This window comes from Aulonocara sp. 'chitande type north' Nkhata Bay, linkage group LG5, assembly GCF_057382095.1.
Source record: "Aulonocara sp. 'chitande type north' Nkhata Bay isolate Kocher_YH1m ecotype deep benthic linkage group LG5, A_spYH_male_GT1.1, whole genome shotgun sequence".
Lineage (NCBI taxonomy): Eukaryota > Metazoa > Chordata > Actinopteri > Cichliformes > Cichlidae > Aulonocara > Aulonocara sp. 'chitande type north' Nkhata Bay.
Window position 1 is genome coordinate 42,546,967 of NC_141348.1, and position 27,109 is coordinate 42,574,075.

The window sequence follows — 27,109 nt, forward strand, 5'->3', positions numbered from 1 at the left end:
GGTGGAGGAAGAGGACATGGTGAAAGAGGAGGACGTGGTGGAAGAGGAGGAGGAGGTGGTCTAGGACAACAGGAAGGTGGTGAAGGAGGAGGACGTGGTGGAGGAAGAGGACATGGTGAAAGAGGAGGACGTGGTGAAGGAGGAGGACGTGGTGGAGGAAGAGGACATGGTGAAAGAGGAGGACGTGGTGAAGGAGGAGGACGTGGTGGAGGAAGAGGACATGGTGAAAGAGGAGGACGTGGTGGAAGAGGAGGAGGAGGTGGTCTAGGACAACAGGAAGGTGGTGAAGGAGGAGGACGTGGTGGAGGAAGAGGACATGGTGAAAGAGGAGGACGTGGTGAAGGAGGAGGACATGGTGGAGGAAGAGGACATGGTGAAAGAGGAGGACGTGGTGGAAGAGGAGGAGGAGGTGGTCTAGGACAACAGGAAGGTGGTGAAGGAGGAGGAGAGTGGTGGAGGAAGAGGACATGGTGAAAGAGGAGGACGTGGTGAAGGAGGAGGACGTGGTGGAGGAAGAGGACATGGTGAAAGAGGAGGACGTGGTGGAAGAGGAGGAGGAGGTGGTCTAGGACAACAGGAAGGTGGTGAAGGAGGAGGAGAGTGGTGGAGGAAGAGGACATGGTGAAAGAGGAGGACGTGGTGAAGGAGGAGGACGTGGTGGAGGAAGAGGACATGGTGAAAGAGGAGGACGTGGTGGAAGAGGAGGAGGAGGTGGTCTAGGACAACAGGAAGGTGGTGAAGGAGGAGGACGTGGTGGAGGAAGAGGACATGGTGAAAGAGGAGGACGTGGTGAAGGAGGAGGACATGGTGGAGGAAGAGGACATGGTGAAAGAGGAGGACGTGGTGGAAGAGGAGGAGGAGGTGGTCTAGGACAACAGGAAGGTGGTGAAGGAGGAGGAGAGTGGTGGAGGAAGAGGACATGGTGAAAGAGGAGGACGTGGTGAAGGAGGAGGACGTGGTGGAGGAAGAGGACATGGTGAAAGAGGAGGACGTGGTGGAAGAGGAGGAGGAGGTGGTCTAGGACAACAGGAAGGTGGTGAAGGAGGAGGACGTGGTGGAGGAAGAGGACATGGTGAAAGAGGAGGACGTGGTGAAGGAGGAGGACGTGGTGGAGGAAGAGGACATGGTGAAAGAGGAGGACGTGGTGGAAGAGGAGGAGGAGGTGGTCTAGGACAACAGGAAGGTGGTGGAGGAGGAGGGAGAGGTGGAGGAGGAGGAGGACGTGGTGAAGGAGGTGGAGGTGGAGAACGACGGCGACAAGGAAGGGGAAGAGCAAGGGCACGAAGACAGTCAGTCTCGGATGAAATTCGAGCCACTTTAGTTGACCATGTCCTTGTCCATGGGATGACTATGAGGGAGGCTGGGCAACGAGTACAACCAAATTTGAGTCGCTTCACTGTTGCCTCCATCATCAGAACCTTCAGGGAGGAAAACAGGTAGGTGTACTTGCAGTAAGACTGCTTTGTACAGTAACTTGTAAGTTACTGAACTTATGTGTCTTGAGTTTCAGTATGTTTCCATTATTTTCCTGTAAAATGAATGTGTGACAGTTACAGTAATGAGTGCTTCTATTTTTGTAGGACACAGAGACGACCACCTGGTGGAGGCAGGTTAAAGCTTTTGTCGGAGGAGCAAGAGAGGGAACTTGTAAACATGGTAATTGCAAATAATGTAATCTGCCTGCGAGAGATTCAAAGGAGAGTGATTGAGGATGATCATCTTTTTCGAGGCATAAATGCCATCAGCCTCTCCACAATTGACCGCATCCTCCGAAAGAATCAATTCCGGATGAAACAGGCATACCGAGTCCCTTTCGAATGAAACTCTGACAGAGTGAAGAACCAACGTGTGGAATATGTTCAGGTATGAGTTTTGATACTGATACTTTGATACAGTTTATGCTGCCATTTCAGCACTCTTGAACTGTGGTTCAGGGTACCGATTGACTCTACTGTGTTATGTGTTTTGCAGAGGATCTTTGAGATTGAAGGACGGCCTGTTCCCCATGAAATAATCTTTGTGGATGAGGCAGGTTTTAACCTGACCAAAAGAAGGAAAAGGGGGAGGAACATAATTGGCCATCGGGCTATTGTAAATGTCCCTGGTCAGCGTGGGGGGAATGTCACTATGTGCGCAGCCATCAGCCAACGAGGGGTACTCCACCGCCATGCCGTACTAGGACCCTATAACACTATGCTTCTCCTTGCTTTTCTTGATGGTTTAAGACAACATATGTTCCAGCTGGACTACAGGGAACCAGCACAGCCAGAGCAGCCTCACTACGTTGTTGTGTGGGATAACGTCAGCTTCCATCGCGCTGCTCTGGTTCGTGACTGGTTTACCAATAACCCAAGGTTTTCTAATATCTTTCTGCCTGCATACTCTCCCTTTCTAAACCCGATAGAGGAGTTATTTTCGGCATGGCGGTGGAAAGTGTATGACCGAGAACCTTATGTCCGTGTTCACCTCCTTCAGGCCATGGAAGAGGCCTGCCTAGACATATCAGTAGATGCATGCCAGGGGTGGATCAGGCATGCAAGAGGATTTTACCCCCGCTGCCTGGCTGGGGCCAATATAGCCTGTGATGTGGATGAGATTCTCTGGCCTGACCCAGACCAAAGACAAGATGCTGAGGTGGGATAATGTTTCTGGTGTGTGTTGTACTGTATAGTACATGAATGACAATGTGCCACTGTACATACATTGGTTGCGTCTTTTGTGTTTATCATGTGACAAGGGTTTTGAAGGGGAGAACCATAAGCAACCTATTTGTTTTGGAACTATTGTTTTGAATTAATTGTACCAGTGTGCAAAACTCTGTTGTAGTGTGTGTGTTTTTGAGGGCTTGTGTTTGATGTCTGAGGGCAAAGTTTGGTTTTTCAGCAGGAGTGAATAGTTTTGGGTGTAGAGCTTCATTTTGACCTGGAAATAGGATGTTTGGGGAATTGAGTGAGAGGTTATGGATTTGTGTTTATTGTTGTGAGGATATGAGGCGTAGTTTCAAGAAATGTGTTTTAGCAATCGAGAAAAACTGTAATAACTCAATCCTGAAGCAGCGGCCATTTTTTCTCCATTTCATCTGTTTCCCATCAGCCTTTCATCGTGCTCTCATGAGACTTTAACAACCACGGCTTCATCCACCTGCCTCCAATCACACTTGTGTTTGCCCCGTGTAGGAGTCAGGGGAGCAGGCTGAGCTGCCATCAGCATGTAAGTGCAGCATGTGTGAATTATTATTCAGCAAACAGACTTCAAACTTCAAACATCTAAAGGGTCTTTCTAAAGAAAAAGCCACTAACCATGTGCTGCATGTGCTGTTTTAGCTTTGCTCGTTCTGCCTTTGTTTTGTTTGTAGCGTTTGTCCCGGTCAAAATAAAAGCTTGTTTTTTGTTCACCTCACTCGGCCTCCACTGTCTGCATTTAAGCGCTTTCTCCTCACGCCAGAAGTCACAACGGTGCACGTAACACACTATGTTGCCAAACGTATTCACTCACCCATCGAAATCATTCAGTTCTGCTTTGTGGAAGAACGGCTCGCTCTCAAGAGCTCAGTGAATTCCAGCGTGGTACCGTGATAGGATGCCAGCTGTGCACGTCCCGTCATGAAATATCCTCACTATGAAATATTCCACAGTCAGCTGTTAGGGGGATTATAGTAGAGTGGAAGTGATTGGGAAAGATGTGGTAAGCCACGTTGGGGCCAGTGGATGCTGAGACGCATTGCGGGCAGATGTCACCAACTTTCTGCAGATTCAATCACTGTGGACCTCCAACCTTCATGTGGCTCAAGGACAGTGCACAGAGATCTTCATGGAATGGGTTTCCATGGTGACCAGCTGCATCCATAAAGACGTGGATGAGCAAGTTTGATGTGGAAGAACCTGACTGGCCTGAACAGTCCTGACCTGAACCCAACCCAACACCTTTGGGATGAATTAGAGCAGAGAGTTCTCGTCCAACATCGTGTCTGACCTCACAAATGTGCTTCTGGAAGAATGATCAAAAATTCCCATAAACACTCCTAAACCTGTGGCCTTCCCAGAAGAGTTGGAGCTGCTATCGCTGCAAAGGGTGGGCTGACATCACGTGAAACCCTGTGGATTAGGAACGTGATGTCACTCAAGTTCATATGTGAGCGAATGCAGACGAGTGAATACGTTTGGCAGTACAGTGTATAAGGCTCAGGTCCTAAATGACCCACTTGGTCAGCTGGTGGTTGAAGCAGCATTACGTGACTATGAGCAACCAATGCACATGATACAGCGTAAAAACGTAAATGAATACTCGTGTTTGGAGAGGTGCTTCATCAGAAATGGATGAAGCACCTCTCGTCTGGGTCAGACAAAGAACAGCTGCCCTTTAAACTATGTGTATTACTTGTATGTGTGGGAAATGTGCAAATGTGTCTTAATGCAACATTTGTGTGGTTTCTCACTCGTTGCCCCAGTCGAGTCTGACGGTGATGTGTCTCTTGACGTCTCTGCTCTGGTCTTGTGTCAGGTGACCGGACAGCAGCTGCCTTCTCAGGTCTATCAGCTCCATCATCACGTGGCGAACCTTGTAGAACAGATCCACCTTGTGTTTCTGAAGGACGGAGAGAGAAACAGGGAGGATTCATTCACCGTTCGTTCACCACTTAGAATTCATCTTCAGCTCGTCAATACGCTGATTCAGCCGTACTTCTCTGGCAGGGCACCGCAAGGCCGTTTCTGTGCTGTTTATTAAAGGCACTCAAACAACTCACAGTGGAATAAAGCTGAGGTGAGCGAGTTCAAAGCCTTAGCAGACAATTTGTGTTTAGTGTTGCAGAGACATGTGTCAGCACGTGCTGGCCATGAAGAACGGAAACACGGAAAAAAGATTTTTATGAACATGCGTATTTACTGCGTTGCATGTACTTGCCTCACAAATGTTTAGCACACACAGAAGAAGCTTGGTTGGCAAATCAGGCTGAAAACTTTATGCAAGTACTAACATGCTTTCTACCACAGGAAGATCTGGGCAGTTAGAGGAAGGGGCAGCAAAGCAGGTCTAGTTTGTGATCCACTCCAAACATGAGTTGATGCCCAGAGACTCCCAAGTTTGAAAGTCCAACTTTACAGGATTAAAAGCACATTTAAAAGTTTTGGTCTCTTTAGCTAATTCCCAGCTTCATGAAAACATCCAGCCCTCAGACATGTGCCCGCTTCACCACAGCTGATCATCGTCCTCCATCTCATCCTAACCCCACAGTCCTTTGTCTTTAGCATCACATGCACAGTTTCCACCCTGTGGCCATCAGCAGGCAGCTGTTGTTAATCTGGGCCACGACCGGATCAGAATGGAAATCTTATTCTTATGGTTTATGTTTGATTTAGCCCAAATCTTTTCAACAGGCTTGGGCCTGGCATTAAGAGTATGTAACTTTATTAAATGAGTGATACAGAAAATAATTATTTGTTATAATGTTATTATGATCCACTGTACAGATTAGACTGTATATAGTGGATCAATAAATTCATGTATGAAGAAATCATACGGCAACTGAAAAACAAAGACGAAACAAAAGCTCATGCGTCTAACACAAGACAACTGGAACCTGCTTCTCCCATAGCATGCTATTATTAGCACTTTAATTTTGCCCTGCAGGGCTTCAGCAGCAGGGAGAAGGGTTAAATGTCTATTCAGCTGTTGGCAGAACAGCAAGATGGGCAGAAATTAGGCTGTGCAGAGGCGCGTGCACACACACACACACACACACACACACACACGCGCGTATACAATGGTTACATGTTATAACGAAGATTTCATTTGGGTTTCCAAGTATATTATATGCACACATACACATGTAGGTGCTTATACATGCATGAGCAAGTTGCAAACATATGCTGACAGCAGGAGGGCAGTGAGCCCGGCTAAAATCTCTCTGCCTTTCTCCATCAGTCTTGGGTTTATGTACAGATGAGCTCCATTATATAACTCCGGTCGTAGTGGAGGTGGAGCTGTTTTAGAGAACCTTAACTTGAAATACACCAGAGTTAGGTGAACACAGCTGAAGCAGCTCTGCTATCAACTGGCAACCTGCCCGCAAGGTTTCTCTGCTGTTCTGCTGATGTGAGCTGGCAGAGAACGTTTTTAGATGAACTGAAGCCCTGAGCAGACATGGGCACTGTGCAGCCTCGGGACGCATCCGGTGCTTTGGTTGTCTCTGTTAGTTCTAAGTTTATTTGAATCTACCCACACATGTGTGAACGCAGCTTCACTGTAAATGTGCTGAAACACACATTTATGAACGATCTGAGTTCGTTAACCCTGAAAGATGTTGAGAACTGCCTCAGTTCTTTATAACATAGAAGATTTGAACTGCGACGGCTTCAGCTACTCGTGAGGGGAGGGCTGTGCACCTGCCTGCAGAACAGCTGTGTCACGGTTTGTCAGAGGAAGGAAACATGCCACTGTTAGCATCTTTACTGTCGTAAGTTAGTATCTAATCTAAAAGCATCAGCAGGATGGATTCATGCTGTTTACAACAACTTCTTCCAGCAGAATTTGAGACTCACACCGAGGAACATTTTTACAATCTTCTTTTGTTGAGCCCATGAAAATTGTTTATCAGTTTCCTGGTTTTTGCTGACAGGTGCGACTCCCAGTGGGGTCTTCTGGATTCAAGGTTTGGTATATTGTCCAATCAAAGATGCTTACCTTGGTTATTTGACTTATCGTTGCCTTGAAGCATGATCACGAACTGTCCTTTTGACCATCCCTAAATACAGTGAGTTGGTTGGTTGATTATAACAACTTCAGAAGGCTGGAGATGAAGGGCTCTACGCCTCACAGCTGAGTAAATGCATCAGACTTGTGGTGGACACCAGCAGAAACACCCATTTCCATGCATTCTTTGACTAAAATAAATCAGGACAGCCACCAGCAACTTGCACTGTTCAGATGCAAGCTAGTTAGGCTAAATAGGACCAGAAGACAAAGCTAATATTAGCAGGTGATTTCCCAGCACACCTCCGTCTCCCAGCACACAAATGATACCACGGCCAATCAAAGCTATACACCTTCAATGAGAGGGATTAACATGACCTGGTTCTGAAAATGTAGTAATAAGTCAAAATGTGGATACAGTTATCCCATACAAGTTACCAACTGTGATACTTGCATATTAAAAACTGGCGTGAGGGAGTGAAACTACTGATGCTCCCTTCAGGGGTAAAAATAATGGATCCATCTGTGTTCTACCTGCAGTTTGGACCCGAGTGCACAAGACGATGTTTAAAATACGGTATACATTTAAAAGATTAGTTCCCTGTAGTAAGAGACGTTTATAAATCATAATCCAACTCTGAGGCGATGTGTTTACGGTACTGGCATCCATTCCTCAGAAGCTCCAACTGGGAACCTTGTTGCACCGTCCCGTCAGAGTTGAGAGATTAGCATGATTTTGGCGCTGAGCGCAGCTAGTGCTTGAGGTTCAAAATATTACAACTTTTAGCCAAAGAGTGCCAAATTTCAACCGGTAGTTGCTTAGCAACAACAGGAGTCACGCACGACAGTTCCCCTCAGCATCTGTTTAGCATTTGTTTTTCAGGAGATACCCAGTGGACATAGAAGCTAACGCGCTTTGATATGCGCTTTACGAGAGCTCATATTAATATAACCGTTAGAGACGCAGAAACATCTTCCAGAGTAAAACCTTTTACACGTCATTCTTAAAAACAGAGAAAAGTACAAATTAATTATCTTCATTAATAATTTGTGCATTGGATTTTTTTCCTTATCAATTTAAATGTCATAAAAATTAAAAAACAAGACAAACAAGTAGAAAGAAAACAGATGCACAGTACAGTTTTCTTTCTTCACCTGCTGGTCCAATCTACATACATTTAACCCAAGGCGTGCCTAATTATTGGACCTCAAGGTACGTGCATGTACGTTTCAAGGGCCGATGTTCCCACACAGTCAAAATTAGTTGGACAATGTCTGTGTCTAAAACCCACAATCCACTAGAGCCGTACAGAAATCCATCCACCCATCGTCTGCTGCTTCAGCACTGTGCAGTGCTGGAGCCTAGAGCCCAGCTGATGCACCCTGGACAGGTCGATCAATCTGTTATACCCAGAGAAAGAAAACCAATGACACTCACATTTAAACCTTGAGCTAATTAGGGATCACCTGTTAAACTATCATGCAATCCTTTGAACATTAGGAGGAGTATCCAGAGAGAAGCCATCCAGCATGGGGAGAAGAGCCAAACTCCACACACAGGCCCCAGCTGGTCAGTGGATCCTCAGCCAGGACTTTGTTGCTGTGAGCTGACAGTACTAATCCCTGCACAGCTGTGCTTTACCAAGGCATCATTAAGGTGTTCTGATAAGTTTTTGTTCTGTATCCGTCACACATGTTGGTGAACAGTTAGGGGTTGGTTATGTATCTTCCTCTTGGGCCTTGTTTCTCCCTGACATCGATGGGTTTTCATGCACGTAGAGGTAACAGAGTTCCTGAGCTGGTTGTAGAGCTAAGATGGATAAAGCCTTTAGTGGGTAGAGACTCAAAGAGGGCTAAGGGACAAGCTGCTGTAGCCCTAAAGGTACACAGTAACATACTTTATTTCCTGAGAGTGTAAATTTGAGGTTCAGGGCTTCAGCATCCACACAAGAAGCCAGAAAAACTAAAGCTCTATTTGCACATGATTTCATATTTTATGTTTGTCTGCACATCCTGAATATTTATTCCTCCATGAGGGCATCCTGGTCCCATCATAGTGTCCAGATCAACCAGTCAAAATGAAAGTTTGTGGTAAAATGCTTCCTTTCTTCATTATTATTCTGGGAATCCAGCAATCTGAGAAAGAGTAAATAAAGATGCAAACACTGATATAACAGGATGATTCGGCAAGCAAAAAACCCAAATCTCTAATATAATGAATTTATTTGACATGTTCAGATAATCAGTTTTCAGCTTGCAACCTCGTTGGTCAACCTCAGGCAGGAATAATATACATTATTTAAAACTTGCTTTTATTGAACAGGGTCCAGTTGGGTGGGTGTACATTACATATCATGACTAATCGTATTCATTTTATTTCAGGATGTCTTTCCCATTTATTTACTGCACCAACTCTCACTGTGATAAACACGAGGCACATTTACTGGCCAACAGTATCGTGCCCTTCAAAGTGTAGTAAGGCTCTTGAACCAGAGACAGCCCACAAATGGTGGTTCATTCACTGGGTTCATAAATAACACCTTATATATAGAAGCATTTACAGCACAAATGGTTGCCCTGTTCCCGAGGGTGCTCTTCAGTGAAAACAGCAGCACAGGAGTCAGCGATAAAGGCCCAGATCCCCGCAGACACAGCAGCGCCATGCAGGACACGAAAGCATACTGCTCTTATTTACAGTACTGAGAAAGGACGATGCAAAGACCAAGGTTCACAAACACATTTCCACCAGAGACCTGCCCAGCACTCGGTGCCTATTGTGAGCCACACAGAGCCGCTGAGGTAAAACGTGCTGAGATAAAGAGCGAAATCTTGTGTTCCTCTCCTTCAGTGCTTTAGAGCGCAGGCACACTGCTGTAAAAGGTGGCAGAGCAGGTAAGGTAACAGCAGCCCTACGTCAACACAATGTGAGGCACAGCAGACTAATACTCCATTCATAACCTCACAAAGCAAGATTACTAATGAGGCAAAGTGGGCACGGAGAGCTCCTGCCTTCATTATGATGAATTTATGACCACATTATATATTTTTTGTATCAAAGGGAGAATATTCATTAACCTGCCGCACTAACAGGAGGTGCTTATATCCTTATTTAAGGAAACTGTCTGAGAATAAGAGTCGTGGAGCACCTTTAGACAGCAGAGCATTTCAAATGTTGCATAAAACAACCAACAAGAAAACACAAAGACACGACTGACAACATAAAAAGATTAGAATTAAAGAACCATAAGTTTTCACTTAGTCGGCAAGACTCCCACTTCACTTCCTCTGTCTCAGTTTACCCTGATAACTCAGAGCCGGCGGCAGGTAACGTTACTGTCTGCCAGACCCAACAATTCACACCAGCGATGCTTTTCGGGACACACTTTCAACACTTTATGCCATTCATTGTTGTCACCGTGTCCCAGCTGCTATCAGCCAGCTTTTGGAAGGATTCACTTTCACGAGTACCCAAAAAGAAGCCAGGATGCTGCTGCGTGTGCACTTTTAGGCATATACAAGAAGTACTGGAATTTAAGTTACCTGTAAACTCTATACTGAAGATGGAGGTTGCCTTTTGGACTGAAGGGTGAAGCCAGTGTGGAGGTAACTTAAACATGCAGCTAGCCAGACTGGATAGAGGTCGATGGAAAAATAAAAATGAGATCTGCGCCGAGTCACCGCAGACATGCATCTTCTGCACTTTACTCAAACAGAGAAAACTCCACACAAATAAAACCACCTTCAAAACCTGGGCTGTAGCTATAATCAGGACATCTGTCCAAGTCAGTGGGTAGATCCGCTGTGAACTTGACCTTTTTCTGAGTCAGTAAACCAGACTTGGAACAGGTGCACCAGCTGGCACATCGGGGAGAAACCAAGTCTCCTATCCACTTTTTGCTAGCACTCAAAATATGCACACCCACACCACAAACACTGATGTGTGCTGCTTTGAAATGAAACTACCCAATCTGGGAAAATATAGAATCTCACCGGTACAGCTGAGCACTAATGTTTTTTTCAGCTGCGGAGTGGAAATCTCTTTTGGGCCGGCTATTTGTAGATTTACTCTTCCTCCCTCCTCTAACTGCCTCCTCTGCCTCTTTCCCCAGCCGCTGTGAGTAATCGCACCTTCACATCCTGCGGGAACGGAGGCACAAACACTCACCTTAAAGCGGTTTAACACATCGGCACTGTAAAAAAACAGCCGAGCTAATCTGAGATAATGATGCTGTTTGGAACCATTGTGATATCAGAAATAACAAAGCACTATCACCTGTAAAGCTACTTTCGGGCCACTCAGTGAGACGCTGAGCCGCGCGAGGAAGGAAAGATCCGATCGTGGTTAAAATGCAGCAGAGCAGCCGCGCTCGCTGCCGTCAACCAAATCAAACGTTTACATCTCTCTTTATTTGCTGCATTGGCCTTTTGCTTTTCAGACTTAGAGGGACATAATAACATCTTAATCACTCTGACAGCCCACAAACTAGGAAGGCACCATAATGTCACCCTCCATTAACAAACACCTCCACATTTTCTACCAGAACATTAAACTACATGAGTGGGTTTCCAAGCAGTGGGCCAGGGACCAAAGGTGGGTCTCCAGAGGGCGAGAGTCTGTCACCGTTTAGCATGAATATATAATAGGGCTTTATTCAGCCTGACAGCTCTACTGTCTAATGGTACATTTGCAGCCCCTCTGTTCCATCAGAGTTTTCCTCCATTTTCACGCCTGATAAATGAGAAAGAGCAAAAGCCACATTTTAATGTTTCCCTCGGTTTCACAGGGAGCTTTTTGAACTTTTGTTGGAAATGCATATAAATGGACTTCATCTCATTTTTTGTACAGTAACTTTAAAGTATTTAACAAAGCAATGCAAATTGTCCTATTATGTCATAAACTACACCTGCATCATTAATCACATTTTTATCTTTTGGCATCCCAGAGTTAAAAGAACATGATCAGGCAACATTTAAATGTGTGCTTCACCAGCAGGGAGCAAAGCAAAAGCAAATCAAGCGCTCCCTAAATCAGCGTCTGACCATGTGCCTGCACACACCAATCACAGCTGCCTAACCCGCCATGCAGCTTATAGTTTCCTGAATGTACTCTGGAAAAGTAAAACTACATCAAAAGACATATATACACTAAAATCAGGCACATCAGAAGACGAGAGGTCAGGAGGGTCGTCATATTCAAAGAGTCTGGTACAGTTTTGGCACAGTAATGCAACACAACTAACTTCTTTAACCACCTGGAAAAACACCACAAACTGCAGTCTGATGGAGGCCAAGACAAACAGTGCAATGCTTCCATCAACACCTCCCATAACAGTGAGTCTCTGCAGAGCAGCAGCGTATCCACCAGCCTCACAAATGCACACCAACACAGCACCGATGCATCTGGCCAAAGATGTGTCCAGTAAACACGGTGCTTAAAAAGAAGGTTCCAGGAAGTCCACATGCTGGACAAAAGACATGTTAGCCCCTCCTGCAATCATTTTGCTAAATACAGGGGCAAATACAGAAGGGTCCCACAGCTGTCAAGAACTTTGTTTCCAGGTTTAGTCACATCCATCCTGCAAAGATGCTTCAGCCTGAGAGCAGCAGAGTGTCAAAGTGAAAGCAGGGACTTGATTTTTGTGTGTTCGGTTCAGTGAGTTATCAGGAACTAGATGGAACAACAGCCTGGTGCTTGTTTCCGTTCCTCCATGTCTTACACATTAAATCGGTGCAGTTTACTGAAACTATGATATATCCTATGATAGTGATGCTATCATAGGTGGTTGTAACATTGATTTGGTTGCATCTCATAACATAGTTTAAATACTTTTACCTGCACTGAAAACAGAAGTTATGAGGGCTCCAAATTACTGGACGAAAAAATCGAATTAAAAGTGCAAATTTTCAACTCACCCTGTTTCCTTTAAAAGGCCTCGAAATATTCTACAGTCACCAAACATGATGAACAGCAGCTGATATTTACAGATAACTCAGTAAATAGTGGAGAAAGTATGATTTCAGTTAGAGCTCCTGCATGTCTTAAACTGTCTCTCCAGCTGCGCCGCAGGTTTGTGTTTGGTGCCTCGTAACGTGCAGTAACTGTGACAAGCTTGACTGCAGATTTAATCGGGTAAACTGTAATCTGTAACTGATTACTTTGGGAAGTTACTATTTTGAGGCCCCCTAATCGGGCGTGAGTCAGCCTGGCACGTCTGCAATCAGAGGGGACGCTCGCAACACCTCTGATGCATTAGCAAATGTCCTGCTTCATTTTCATGCCTGTCAGCGCGGCTGCTGCGCTCCTGAAAACAAAAGCGCTCAGACAAATCACCGGGGAGCGCAAACAAAGAGCCTCCGAATTCGTTTTGGTCTCCTCTGCTCAGCTCTTATGCTAACATGCTGCTTCCTGAGGATGAATCTGAAGGAGGAAAGATTTTTATGTAAAATGCATCATTTTAGTCTGGAGCACAAAGCTGCGACAGAAAAGTGACTCGAACATCCAGCTCCTGGGACACAAAGGGACTGAAAAGCACTGATGGACTCACTGGTATCAGATATTTTTTAGTGTTATGTAAGAGATTCTTTAGGAAAAGTTTTCCATTCTGAATGTGAACAACTTTTATAAATATGTACTCAGGAGGGACTGAAAAGATTGCATTAAAGACTTTCATGATCAGTCCGCAGTGTGAAAATATAGACGATACAATGCTGTAATTTCTTTAGTGTCATCTGATATGAATTTACAGTTGTGAGAGTTCATTACAAAGTTAAAAACTTCTCAGCGCACACTGTGAGTTTACCTGTAAGATAATAATATTTTATGTTTGCATGCAAAAAGCATCGAAAGATATACAATTATTTATATTCATTTTTTATGAATATAACAGCAGTGGGATTTCCAACATTAACGCACTGGGTTTGTACGACTCCATGAGGACTGTCACACCACTTTGCTTTTTAATTAATGTCTCGTGCCTTTTTAATGCCACAGTGCATGGGAGCGTGGCCAAGTGGTCACCGCTCAAGCCCAAAACTTGGCGACTCTGAGCTAAGACACCAGCGAGCCCAAGCTGTCAGAGAGTTTGGGAAAGCCATCCCTCTCCAGCAGGAAGTCTGGCGCCATGCAGCATGCAATATGTGTGTGTGTGTGTGTGTCTTGCTAGCCTGGTGCAAAGTCCATCTCAAATCTGCTTATGACCTTGTATCAACCCTGCCTGGAGACATACACACACACGCAGTGATGCCAGGAGCAGGATGTGATAGCAGGGGTGCCAGCCTGCCACGCCTCACGCTGCGTGTACTTGAAGAGGTGGATGCAGGAAGGACAGTTTCCTCTGTGAGTGCAGTTCCACAGGTGATGGAAGCTGTGGGATGATGTGTTTTCCAGTCTGTTTGGATCCACAGAACATGCGACACGAGGACACCTGTCATCTCCAACAGACCCTCTCCTTACACGCTCACCGAGGTCTTCCAGTGCTGGAGATTTCTACACTCCATATGACAAATAAAAGGAAAATTCACGATGCAGTTTATATAACTGTCCACCAACGAGTGTTAGGAGCTGGGTTCTGGTTATGTGGTGTTTTTGTCTCTATGTGTTTTTTGGTGCCTCCCGTTTTGTATAGGTAGGCGGGGCAGTGAGTCACTGAACCTGGCACACCTGTTACTCATCAGCTGCATTCTTCAGAAGTCTTCTTTAGGAGCTACCTGACAGAAGACTAGTGTCGGAGTATTGGCGTTTTTGGAGAGTCTGAAATTCTGCCCCTGCCTGCTGGAGCCGTTGGATTATTTCTGGTGACTGTACGGAGTTTTGTTTCCTCCCCAGGATTTTGCCTCGACTGGTTTGTTTTCCGTCTGGAGGTTTTTACATTAAACTGTACCAAGTAAGCGCTCCAACTCTCTGTAAAGTTTACTTTAAGCTTTTCTCGGTTATCGGGCAAAACCCTCCTAATTCTCGTCCCTCTCCTTTTTTAGATCGAGTGCACTACCTGTGTGTGTTTCCGTCACCTGCACGTCCTGGCTCCGCGTCCCCATTCATACACTGTTGTATATACTTTGTCCTTGTAAATACCCCCCCTCACTGTAAATAAACTGTCTTCACCGCAACTCTGCCTCCGTGTGTTCGGCTCCCCGGGTCCATCTGCATTTGCCATAACAATGAGTGGAAAACCATTCTTCATTCCCACCTCGGTGAGCTCGGAATATTTAACAAACAGATTTATTTACATATAAAAGAAAGAGAAACGCTTCTTAAGGTGACTGGATTTTATCCTCAGAGTTGCACTTTTAGTTCTGCTCACAGTGTCTATCGTGAGTTTACTCATACACAGATCAATCGTTTTGCAGAAATGGCTAAAAAGTAGAGAGAGAGACGGATAAATAAAAATCACAGAGCCTAAATTTAGTAAAGGAAGACACATTATAGAAGGGCAGTGTCTACACACTATACACACTTTGGAAGCACAAGCTTCCCTCACAACATTTTTAGAGGTAGGTCAAAGGTCAGCAAGTCCACGATGCAAATTATGAAATGCTTCCTGATATTGGAGTGCTAGCAGCCAAGGAAGCCTGCGAAGACAAATTTCTGCACAGGACAAAGTTAAAAATACACGGACGAAGTCAGCGTCACGAGCCAATCGCTGAACAATCCTTATTTAAGCAGCTAATAGGCCAAATCCACAAAACGCTGCTGACACAGTCCATTTCACCAAAGTCCTTCAAGTCACAACAAAACACACAAACACATTGTCTGTAATATTATATAGAAGTGCTCCTCCTGCTCTCCAATGACCTGCTAGTTTTTATACTACAGTTGAAGTACTTAATTACCGTACGTGCAATGATGTGAAAAAGAAAAGTAGCCCCGTGAAAAACTGAGTGCACCCCAGGAAGCAGTAGCCTGTAGCAGAGCTATTCTAGTCGTATATTTTCTAATTAGTTTTTATTTGATTTCATTTGAGCTTTTGTTTTTATTTCAGTGTAGTTTAAGTTTAGTTTTTATTAGTTTCAATGTTAGTTAAAAAACCCAATAAAAAGACCAAAACTATTGTATGGAGAGCAGATGTCACAGCACATCTAACACAACAAGAACAGAACTCTTGAAAGCAGTTGTTTCAATACACACATCCACCAACACCTCATCAGGCGAGCTGTAATAAACACACACACCCTCGCTGTTATGTTGAACTTCTTAATAAAAGCTAGCACTTTGCAGTAAGTATTATTGGTGCACATTAATTCGAAAACTTTGTTTTTTTTACTGTATAAAAAAAATCAATCGAATAAAACGTTTTGTTCCCCCGATTGCTACAAATTCAGAACACCATTTTCAAAGCTAGAGCCAACACATTTGTTGGGGAACAGCGGTGAGAGCATCAGCGAGCAGGTGAGGAGGCGTAAATCACACGACTTCCACCGTCTGCAGCAACACTGACACGAGAACAGTTTGTGTGTATCTCTAATTATCGTTTGTATTGCAGGATTATTTGCTGTGGAAATGAGAAACGATTCACTGATCACTAAAGAAACCTTCATTACAAAACACTGCTTATTAGCTTTTATACCCTAAATAACACTATTCCAGAGCAGTTTAGCGTCTACGCTCCGAGCTCATCACCTCAAATATGCAAACACGACACACAGAAATTGAGGAGTGATGAGTAAATATTCCCCAGAGTGGATGGTGGATAACATAATTCATAAATAAATCTAGTTTTTTAATTATGCAAAGCGATAATAAACATAAATGATAACATTATTCATCTTCAAAGTTTAACTGTTTGTCCTCCAAATGTTTATAACAACAGTTACTATCAAATGTTATCAAAGAATGAGAAGCTCGGGCATATAAATGCACTTTCCATTGATGCAATAATGATAATAATAAAAACACAGACAGTGTGCCAACAATCGCCTCGTCGCTATGGCAACGATGGGTGACTCACCATTGCAAACATATGACACTGCACTTATCAAAGCCTATAGATCCCACACAGACAGAGTGCGCGACTACATACAACACAAACGCACACGGACACTTGTGTCTCTGCGGACAACTCCGTCTCCCCGTCACACGCACACACACACACACACACGCACACACACGCACACACACGCACACACACGCACACACACTGGAATGGCAGGAGCCGGTTTTCCAAGCAGACGCACAAATGTCGGACATGACTGTGGCTACTCACGGGTCACACGGGATGATGGATCCACTTGTTTTCTTCTCCTTCCTCAGTCTGTTTCTCTGACTCTACCGCTGGCGAGCAGCTAAACTAAACAGCGATCCTAACCGGCAGAGGAAAATCACAACCTGTCAAACCACTCACAACATTACTGTAGCAACACTACCTCTCTCCCTCTCCTCTCTCTCTTTCTCTGGCTGTTTATACGTCTGTGTTTGCACCTTATTCTTCCTCTCTCTCCTCCTCTGACCTGCTCCCCGTCTCCATCTTTCTCATCTCACCCCCCCCTCCCTCTCTGCCACCCACTCACCCACAGGCCGGTCTGCAGCACTCAGCTCTTCTCCACTTTTGCAAGAGAGAGCACAGAAAGAGAAAAATATATAGAGCTAGGTGTGTACTCTAAAAACAGCGATATACAGCACACTTGATGATAAAGACATTTGACAGCAGAGCTTATATCCTGAGGCTGTTGCCCACAGAGAGCCTTGAAGTGCGGTGTGATATTTGTGTGCGTCTGACAGTCAGAAATAAGAAGGGCAGACAGAGAAAATGACTGACAGAGAGTGGGACAGATACAGAGTTGAAGCACTGTATGTCATCTCCTGCCTCTGGGCAAAGAAATACCACCATGTTTCACCTTGTTTTCACTTGAATAATTGTTACTGTTCCCAGTCAAAGTTCAAGTCTGGCAGTGGAGCAAGGAAAGGTCCTGCATGAGGTATTGCATACTGTTTAAATCATGACTAAAGACCCACTTATTCAATCATGCTTCTAGTTAACATTTCACTTGTGATTTTACATTATGCACTTTTATGCTCATTTAACTGTTTGTTCTGTATCTGCTGCTTCTCCTCTCTGCTTTGGTCCTATTTCTATCATCTTCCTTTTATTCTCTATTTTACCTGTTAAGCACCTTGGTTTTAAGTGTGCTTTATATATAAAGTTTATTATTATTATGAAAATTTAAAAGCAGGTCAAAATCTGATAATTTGCAGGTGAGAAACAAGGTAAAGACCCTACAGTATCAGAGGGAAACCCAAACAATCAGCTGGCCCCTGTGAGGCAGCACTGAGTGGAAAAGGAAAAACTCCCTTTAAACAGCAGAAGCAAAGTCAGGCAGGGAAAGAGAAAAGAAAAGGAGAGACACAACAGTGGTACATGTACCCACTGCCCACTGGGAGCAAAAAGAGGTGAGTGGAAAAGAACTGCTCAGTGCATCACAGGAACTCCTCCAGCAGCCCGAGTGTAAAGCAGCATAACTGAGGGAGGATTCAGGGTCACCTGGTCCAGCCCTAACTATATGCTTTAGCAAAAAGGAAAGTTTGAAGCCAAATCTTAAAAGTAGAGATAGTGTCTGTCTCCCGAATCCAAACTGGAAGCTGGTTCCACAGAAGAGGGGCCTGAAAACTGAAGGCTCTGCCTCCCATTCTACTTTTAAATACTGTAGGAACAACAAGTAGGCCTGCAGAGCGAGAGCGACGTGCTCTATGATAAAGGTAATATGTGGTTTTTCAGATAAGATGGGGCCTGATTATCTCAGGTTAACTAAATGCTTGTTAGCAACAAAACGTTCCTATTGTTACGTAAAGATTAATAAAGTAGACGTTTCTGCTCTGGCAGCATAACTGTGGTTCACCCTCACTGACGCTTTCTTCTTTAATCTGTTGTTACCTGCAGCACAATGACAACGTGCCCGCTGTCATTAACTACTCCACAACAACTGACAGTTTGATGAGCCACGTGCTCGGCTGTCTGCTTCACTGCAGCTTTATAATTAGATTGATGATGGGAGGATGTGTGCAGACGTCCCTTTGTACGTTTCTTTGGGTCAGGAAGGCTGCATTAGCAGAGGTGTGGACTCGAGTCACATGACTTGGACTCGAGTCAGACTCGAGTCATTAATTTTATGACTTTAGACTTGACTTGAAAAAATGTTCTAAGACTTGTGACTTGACTTGGACTTTTACACCAATGACCTGGGACTTGAATTGGACTTGAACCGGTTTACTTGAAAAGACTTGATATTTCACCCCAAATATAAAATTTAACACGCATATTATATAGAGATTGAAAATGTGACGTCATTCACGGGTAGAACCGCAAAGGATTCTGGGAACTCGTGGCAAGCGGTACTAGCGCACGCAGGCTTTCAATTAAAATCAGTCACACAGCGATAAAAAGAAACACAAAAATGTCAAGAAGCTGTTGTATTATTAACTGCAATAGCCGGTCGCATGACAGCCACGGGAAGCCGACGGGTAAAGAGATCGGTTGTTATCGGATTACGTCGTTGAAGAGAAATTGTTCGAGCCATGTTTCCGAAGTAACAAAGACGCGACGGGTGGCCTGGATTGCAGCCATTCAAAGACCAATTATAACGTCCCAGAACCCTCCAGCTCACAGGTTAGTCTGCTCCAAGCATTTACACGAAGGTCAGTGTTTTTTAGTAGTTAATACGTCATTTTCATAACATAATTGGTGATATAGGTTACAAGCAAGTCTGGCGCTGAACAGAAATGGTCGCGCTATGCTCCTTTATTTATTGTGCATAAATAGTGAATTGTCCTGACACAATATTGCGTTTCGCTTCTGTTATTATGGTACATTGACAAAAACATATACTTTTATTCACAGGATAAAACAGGTTTTTTGTATCACTAATTGTCCAGTACGATTACAGCATACAGTATTATTGTCACTGCTACATTTCTGTGATGCTACCAGAAATTATTTCCACTGCTAATTAATTACCGTTGAGCTCAAAGGTCCTATTAATAAACGGTTAAGGAATGTGTATTTATGAAGACGATTTGTGAGACTGGTAAACTTATGATACGTACGATGGTCTTTCGTTCTACACGGTGCATTTCAAGGTCCTGCACCCACCCGTCGTAAACTGTACCTGGGCTTGTTGCAGTGACCGGAAGTTACTAAACTTCATGAGTGTGTGCACTCACTCCAAGAACCGTATGATTATTAATATGCATATAAATAAAGAAGCTATTTTGTGCAAAGATGTCAACTGTAAGAATGCTGTGCATAAACATTTACTCTGCTCCATGTATGATGATATAGTGACTGCTCTGTATAAAAGTGGCACACTGCTTGATAAACAATATAAGCATAAGAAACCTAACATCAGACCTGGCTGGAAAGAACATGTATCCATGTACCATGATGAAGCTCGCATAGCTTATAAATGTTGGGCCATGGCTGGAAGACCTAAACAAGGCCCAGAATTTGAACAGAAAAAATGTGCGAATGCCAGATATAAGTACGCTGTTCGCTTTATAACTAAAAATGAGCAAATGCTGAGAGCAGATTCTTTGGCCAGGAAAATGCTGTGTAATAATACGGCAGATTTTTGGAAAGAGGTGAAAGCTCTTAATAACTGTAAACCATCTCTACCATCAACTGTTGAAGGTGTTTCTGGGGCAGATAACATTGCAGCATTATGGAGACAGCATTACAGTGCGTTGTTTAACTGTATAAAAAGTGAACCATATGAGGACAATCTTGACATGAGTAATGACACAATAAGTGTAAGGACACATGAAGTATATGAAGCCATTCATAGGTTGTCTGATAATAAATCCTCTGGTTTGGATCACATCACTGCAGAACATTTAAAACATGCTAGTGTAAGGCTAGCTCCTCTTTTAGCACTCTGTTTCACTGGGTTTATGATTCATGGCATATTACCAGACTCAATGCTGTGTATTTTACTGGTACCAGTTATGAAGGACAAAGCTGCAAAAGTGAGCTGCTTGGATAATTACAGGCCGATTGCACTAGCCAGTATTTTATCTGAGGTGTTAGAAAGAATCCTGTTTGATAGAGTTAGTGTGTTCATCTCTTCTCTGGATAATCAGTTTGGCTTCAAAGCACGGCACTGACATGTGCATATATGCACTCAAGGAAATAGTCAGTTTGTACAGAGCTAAAAATTCATCTGTCCTCATGTGTTTCATTGATGCCTCTAAGGCTTTTGATCGAGTGAACCACAGAAAACTTTTTGATAAAATGAAGAGACGGGGAGTTCCTCAGTACATCGTGAGGATTCTCTCTTACTGGTACGCTCATCAGAACATGCAGGTTAAATGGGGAAGCAGTATTTCTGCCCCCTTTGGTGTCAGCAATGGTGTCAGACAGGGTGGGATTTTGTCTCCAATTTTATTTAATTTGTATGTTGATGATTTGTCCATACAACTGAGAGCCTGTAACACTGGGTGTATATTAGGTGAAGCACTGATAAATCATCTTATGTATGCAGATGACCTGGTTGTTTTTAGTCCAAGCAGTGCTGGGTTACAGGATCTTCTTAATGTCTGTACTGAATATGGTGTGCAATATGACATTGAGTACAATGCTGCTAAAAGTGCTGTTTTGATATGTAGAACCAAGCAGGATAAACAGCTAAATTTCCCTTTGTTTAAACTGGCCCCAAAAAACTCTTGAAGTTCATAAAAAGGTGAAATACCTCGGTCACTTTATTACTGAGCAAATGAATGATGATGATGACATATACAGACAACGGTGTAAGCTCTATGTGCAGGCAAATACTATTGCACGCAAATTCAGCTTTTGTTCACTTCCAGTTAAAGTGGCTTTGTTTAAAGCGTATTGCACACCGCTATATACTGCCCCCTTGTGGTCATCCTACAAACAATGTAGCATGCAGAAGCTGCATGTTGCATATAATGATGCGATGAGAATCCTTTGCAGGATACCTAGAAGTGGTAGTGCCAGCCAGATGTTTGTAGCTGTGGGTGTTTGGACTTTTAAAGCACTTTTAAGGAAGCTAATGTTCAATTTTAGAGAACGACTGGATGGTTCGAGTAACAGTATAATTTTAGCACTTACAGATCCGACAGTGAGTGGTTCCCGTTACTCATCCAGTCTCAGAAAGCACTGGTTAAAGTGTTTGTGTATTTATTGATTTATTTTAAGTAATTGTGTTTTATGTATATTATGGTTTTATGTTTTTACAAATGTTTTAGATACTTATTTATATACATATATATATTTAATGGTGTATACCTTGTGTTGGGAGGGGGGGGGGGGGAGTGTTGTGTGTGTGTGTGTTTTTTTTTGTTTTTTTTTTGTCTTGTTTTTATGGACATGAAGTCTGCCAATTAAGATTGAATTGAATTATAAAGATCCATTAGAGTGTTCATCATATCGTCCTATATCACTCTTAAATGTAGATTTAAAAATACTGTCAAAAACAGTTGCTCTCAGGCTAGAGCAACATCTACCATTGTTAATTTCTCCAGATCAGACAGGTTTCGTGAAGGGTAGGCATGGTTTTTTTCAACCTGCGCAGGTTTTTGAACATATTACACACCAAGTCAACTACAACCCCTGAAATTGCCTTATTACTCGATGCTGAGAAGGCATTTGACCGGGTGGAGTGGGATTATCTGTTTTATACTCTGCATAAATTTGGATTTGGCCCTAATTTCATTTCATGGATTCAGTTACTTTACTCCTCACCTATGGCACGTGTTAGAACAAATTCGTCATTCTCTTCTTATTTCCCACTTCTCCGTGGTACGAGACAAGGTTGTCCCTTATCCCCTCTTCTTTTTGCATTATCAATTGAACCACTGGCGATTAAACTGCGAGCTGACAGTTGCATTAAGGGCATCTTCAGAGGTGACCAGGAGCACAAAATATCCTTATATGCTGACGACCTCCTGCTATATATGTCAGAGCCTTTATGCTCTCTTCCCCGTGCTCTTGCCATTTTTGAATGTTTTGGTAATATTTCAGGTTACAAGTTAAATCTGCATAAAAGTGACTTCTCTGTGTCAACTCTATAGCCAGAAAGATTTCATTTTCAGGTTTTCAATTTAGCGTTAAATCAGGGTATGTGACCTATCTGGGGGTTAAGGTTACCCACTCATACAAAGATCTTAGTATTTAGTATTTAGTATTTATTTATTTATTGTCATTGTCAAGAACAATGAAATTGCGTTTGGGGCTTCCATACAACCCAGAAAAAAGAAGAAAATAATAAATACCCCTTAAAACCCAAGTGTACATATTTAACCCAGTGTGACTCCAATGCAATAAGACAATCCTTAGCAATAATGTTCGTAGAAATTCAGACAAAGACCTGAGAAACATGACAAAATACAACAATGCAACCCATTCAATATTATTGTACTGTGAGATATGATATCAGATATGATAATGATAGTTATCTATTTAAGAAAGAGGGGGGGGGGGCAGGAGGGGGAAGAGAATAAAGATATGATGCACCAATGCAGACCAGTTCATTGCTATTAAGAAGTTGGATATGGTTATTGTCCGTGAGAGGGGGGCAGAGAGTTCAGGAGCCTCACAGCCTGTGGATACAGGCTGTTGGCCAGTCTGGATGTTCTGGCCTGTATAGACCTGTACCTTCTCCCTGAGGGCAGCAGATGGAAAAGGTGGCGCGCAGGGTGATGTTGGTCCCGCAGGATACTGTGCACCCTCCTCAGACAGCGAGTGGGGAAGATGTTACTGATCTCTGGCAGACTTGTTCCAATAATTCTGCCAGCTTCTTTCACCACCCGCTGGAGTGCTTGCTGATCGGCCTTGGTGCAGCTGGGGAACCACACTAGAAATCCATACGTCAGAACGCTGCTGATGGCACAGTTGTAGAAGTTCAACATCAGAGATCTGGGAATGTGTGCGCTCCGCAGTCTCCTCATCTTTATGAAAGAAACTTTGTCGCGCTGCTTAAAAATACTGAGACAGATCTTCAGAGGTGGAACAATTTACCACTGTCATTAATTGGCCGCGTCAATTCTATCAAAATGAACATACTTCCCAAGTTCCTTTACTTATTTCAATGTATCCCATGCTACTTACCCAATAAGTATTTTATAACACTGAATAAGCATATCTCTGCATTTATTTGGAATGGCAAAAGTCCACGAATTCGTAAAGATTTCATGCAGAGGACTAGGCCAATGGGTGGATTAGCCTTGCCAAACTTTCAGTCTTATTATTGGGCAGCAAATATTCGTAATATGCTGTACTGGATGAGTAATGTTACTACAGAGACTCCAGCTTGGCTCCAAATTGAGTCATCCAATTGTGGCAAAATTTGCCTATCAGCTTTGTTGAGTTCAGCTCTCCCATTAGAACTATACACCTATAAACGTAACCCTTTGTTGTATGACTCGCTCAGAATCTGGGTGCAATGTAGGAAAAGGTTGGGGTTACACTTAATGTCAATTAAAGCACCTATCTGCTCAAACCAAATGTTCCCACCCTCCATGATGGACTCTGCCTTTAAAATATGGGAAAGTAATGGCCTTAGAAATATCAAAGACCTTTTTGTAGATGGGATTTTTGCCTCATTCACGCAGCTCCTGAAGCAGTTTAATGTTCCTCGGCAACATTTTTTCCGCTATTTACAAATTCGTCACTTTGTAAAGAGTCGATTTCCTTCATTTCCGGAACTACCTGAGGAAACTTCTTTGGATAAAATTTTTAATATAAACGTTCATAAGAGAGGGGCGATTAAAGAAATCTATGCTATACTATTAGATCTTCAATCTCCTTCTCTCTTCATCCTTAAAGCACAGTGGGAGAAAGACCTTGGGATGACTATAACAGATGAGCTCTGGCAATCTTTTCTCCAGAGGGTACACTCTTCTTCGATATGTGCCAGGCATGGGCTCCTTCAATTTAAGGTCCTACACCGATTACATATCTCCAAGGAAAAGTTAGCCAAGTTCTATCCAGGAGCTGACCCTCTGTGTAACAGATGTAAAGCAGAAACAGGTTCGCTCCTTCATACCTTTTGGACATGCCGCAATCTTCATACCTATTGGGTGTCTATATTTAACACTCTGTCAGAGATGTATAACGTTAAATATGAGCCTTCTGCTCTAACGGCTATCTTTGGGGTGATACCTCAAGACATCACTTTGCCAAAATGCTATTCGAATTCTATTGCCTTTGCTTCACTTATCGCAAGGCGCCTTATACTTTTAAGATGGAAGCAGGAAGCTCCTCCCACACATGAACAGTGGCTTGCGGAGCTCATGAGGTTTTTACATTTAGAAAAGATGAGATATACACTGGCAGGTTCAACCACCAAATTTCTTAGGGCATGGCAGCCATTCTTGATGTACATGGAAACATTTAAAATGACCACCTTATCATGACCAGATACCATATCTCTATATCGCTATCATAGCTAACTGTACGCTGAATGTCCCTTATACATTTTATTTTTCTATTTGTTTGTTGTTGTTTGTTTGTTTTTTGTTGTTTTGTAGGGGTTTCTTTGGTTTGTTTGTTTGTTTTTTCCTTCTCTATTTCTGTTATCTTTTGGGGTATTGTAAATACTGAACAGCAAACTACTGTATGTTCAATGTTTTGTTGTTAACATGCTGCTGTGACTGAAAATAAAATTTATAAAAAAAAAAAAAAAGATTGAATTGAATTGAATTGAAATAAATATGCTACGATGAGATAGCTGACTTCATCTAACTAGCAAATGTTTTCCAGGCTACGTTGGTGATACAGTTTTTTTTAATGTGTATGATATTTTTGTCATGCGATTTTAAAGCTGGTCCTACAACCGCATCCAAGAATAACATGCAGCTTATCTCAGAACTGTCGGTGAAAATTATTCTTGGAGCTAGGTTTAATTGAGCTGCATTTTAAAGAGGTGCAATTTCACAATTTGTGTATATTTTCTAAGTTCACTATTTTGTCATGTGTTGAGAAAAACACAGATTTTAAAATTACATGGTCTAATATTTACATTTAGCATAACTGCAACATGCTTTTTTTTTTTTTTTTTTTAAAGACTCGAAAGGACTTGAAATTCAAAGTTTCAGACTTGTGACTTGACTCGGACTTTTACACCAGTGACTTGAGACTCGACTCTGACTTGCCTGACATTACTTGAGACTTGACTTGAGACTTGAGGATAAAGACTTGAGACTTACTTGAGACTTGCAAAACAATGACTTGGTCCCACCTCTGTGCATTAGTAATGGCTGCACTCCCTGCACCTCTCAGCCTCCTGTCCCCACATCCAGTCACACATATAACAGATATACAGTGTGACGGACAGACATGGGAAGATGTGTCAAAGACCGAGACCAGAGGTGGCATTTTTATGCCATGCTGTTAGCTCACTACTGAAAGCTGTCAATCAAACTGTTGAAGAAAATGACAATACGGACCTGCAGGGGAGACGACAGATCAGACGGGACATCGTCGTACACGGCACATCAAGTGCCCCGACTAAATCTGTGCCCATTACAAATCCACTAAAGCACTAAAGCCACCATCTCTTCATGCAAGACTGAACTTACAGAGTAACTGTGTATTAAAACAACTAGGACAGATACTAATGTTGTGGTATTCTTAAGAAAACCAACCCGGCCCCTTCCCAGCGTATCAAAGCCACAGACGTCTCACAGATACACTCGAGGTGTCCTTTGGCATCGCGGCTCTGACGCACCACGTTTTGGCTAAATGAGGCAAGTCTGTTACTGCCAGCTAGTCACATATGGACACTTGTAAAAGTCCATGTGGCATCACATGCACACACACTGAGTAAGTACACACTTCAGTGTGCAGGGTTAATTTTGTGAAGGGAATATTAAACCCAAGCCACAGCCTGAACTCTGACCGTGTCTCAACGATTTAACTGAACATCAAAGCGTGACGTTTTATTTTGAGGTGCTTCTAGCTTAACTTGGCTCTGTATCCACCGAGGACGAACCTCCGTTTGTGTTCGCACCTTCACCAAGTCTGCATCCATGCATGAATATAACCCATGGATGCAGACAGATATCTGGGTTAATGAAATACTTCCTTAAAAACATCAACATGAAGTCTCCCAATGTTTCTTACTTTTATATATATATTTGTTTACATGTGACAAGAACTGGGCCGTTTTGTGCATCGCTGCAGCGTTAAAGAACCCTCTGAAAAACTCTTGAATGTAGATCTCACTGATTTCAAAGGATAAGCAGTTCAAAGTTTGGCTGGTATTAAAATCTTGATGTAAATTTATCCATTAGGCTGATCCTTTGGGTCTGTGTAGTTTTAATCAATGACATGCTATTTCACTAAATCTCTTACATCTCCTTTGTCACTTTTCAGATCCAGTGAAAATTGAATGAGCAGCCTTTTTGTGAAAAGCTCTGTCTTCACTGCAGTCTTTGAATACGTTTACTTCACTGATAGGCTCATTTGGACTT

At 43.1% G+C, this 27,109-nt stretch overlaps 1 protein-coding gene across 10 annotated transcripts in view; it reads right to left on the reverse strand.

Moving 5' to 3' along the window:
* LOC147331413 (dedicator of cytokinesis protein 3-like) overlaps positions 1 to 27,109 on the reverse strand; it is a 251,942-nt gene that overhangs the window by 83,612 nt on the left and 141,221 nt on the right. For 9 of the 10 annotated variants that reach the window (XM_086293683.1, XM_086293682.1, XM_086293678.1 and 6 more), the window contains exon 6: positions 4,436 to 4,584. In XM_086293683.1, the coding sequence (XP_086149809.1) occupies positions 4,436 to 4,584 (149 nt within the window). Of the gene's footprint in view, positions 1 to 4,435; positions 4,585 to 16,889; positions 16,984 to 27,109 lie in introns of those variants that run through there. The other variant, XM_086293684.1, reaches the window with a different exon arrangement.